This window comes from Phytophthora parasitica (assembly GCF_000247585.1).
Source record: "Phytophthora parasitica INRA-310 unplaced genomic scaffold supercont2.50, whole genome shotgun sequence".
NCBI lineage: Eukaryota > Oomycota > Peronosporomycetes > Peronosporales > Peronosporaceae > Phytophthora > Phytophthora nicotianae.
Genome location: NW_008649036.1, coordinates 382177 through 383499, shown reverse-complemented (window position 1 = coordinate 383499; position 1323 = coordinate 382177). Strand labels below are relative to the sequence as shown.

Here is a 1323-nt window from a genome sequence, read left to right as displayed (position 1 = left end):
GCACGAATACCAGATCGGGTGCGGGGATCTGAAAGCAGCAAAAGACTTCACGGCAATCGAGCGTGGTGCGAACAAGTTCGCTTTCTCTAGACGAAAATTTTTCTGGGATGTAGTCGCTAGCTTGGTGCGCTCAGGTTTTATTAGCGATGCAGCGATATACAAGGTATATTCAGTCTATGGTAGGCAACTCCCAGTGTCAAGCACCTTATAGCTCTCCGTGCGGATCGTAAGAACGGTGGACATCCTAGACTGCGTGTGTAGTTCTCGTTTAGTACACTTCAACACTGTCAACTTCATCAGCTTAAGTATTAACCAACCACAACACGGTTGCATATCCAGTTGCACGAACGGCCAATATGTCTACAGTGTTGTACGATTCTGAGGTGCACTGATTGTGTTTCAGTAGAATATATTTAGTGATAGCCCCTGGCATCGCTGAAGACACTTTCCCAGCATTGTTCGTTCCTGCGCTACCTGGGTTAAACTACTGCTGTCCTAAAATGCAAACGTCCCAACATTTTTTATGCGTTTGTGCTGTCAATAGCTGCGAATGTTACCAATTTCGCGAATTAAGCAGAGTGTTCACTGCTGAGCAGTACCCTTGATGGAGTATTTCTTTGAAACAACAACGTGAGATGTTAGGTATGTGTTCATTATTGTTGATCTCATCTGAGATCACATGATGATATCGTTGCCAAGATTGTCCATTGAAAACCAACTCGAGGTTGCGTGCGGAATAATGACCGCCTACTTTGCAGAAGTTAATCACCACGAAGTCTACCTTGAGTCCTGGCATAATAATTACGTACGATGATAGTATTATTCCCATTTCTATTAAATGTTACTTACATGTAATTAAATTGCGTTTTAGTCCCAATAAAAGATAATTGGTTTATTACGAATATGTGTGTATTACGGAACATGAAGCAAATTATGCGGTTTCCGACATCTGCAACTGTACAATAACGATGACGACACTGGCCGACAGTGGCCGACACGGTCGTGATTGGCGGAAACATGCAGTATTTCATCCAATAACCAATACAACTCCAAGTCCAATTCAATTGGAGAGAAAAAGACATAGAAACCGTGGCAGAGGAGCGCCAGTATTCCGAACGGAGGTCCACACAACGGAAAAACGAAAAGAGAACGCAGGAGCGGCGCACGCGTGCTTGGGGCGTCCGCAGGCGGGGGGTGGCGGGGCCCTCCGCAACGAGCAGCAGTCCGACAGCAGCAGAGACACACCGAGGACCTTCAACAAAGTACGATAACACTGAAGAAGCGCAGAAGGTAGGGAGTGTTGTACGTTTTGTCTTGTGGTGC

At 45.7% G+C, this 1323-nt stretch overlaps 1 protein-coding gene across 1 annotated transcript; it reads left to right on the top strand.

Moving 5' to 3' along the window:
* Positions 1-968: 968 nt before the first annotated feature.
* Positions 969-1271, top strand: PPTG_23764 (hypothetical protein; the record flags this gene model as incomplete). The annotated part of the gene is made up of 1 exon (XM_008912878.1): positions 969-1271. One exon carries the CDS (start codon positions 969-971, stop codon positions 1269-1271), a length of 303 nt encoding a protein of 100 aa, XP_008911126.1.
* Between the last annotated feature and the right edge of the window lie 52 nt (positions 1272-1323).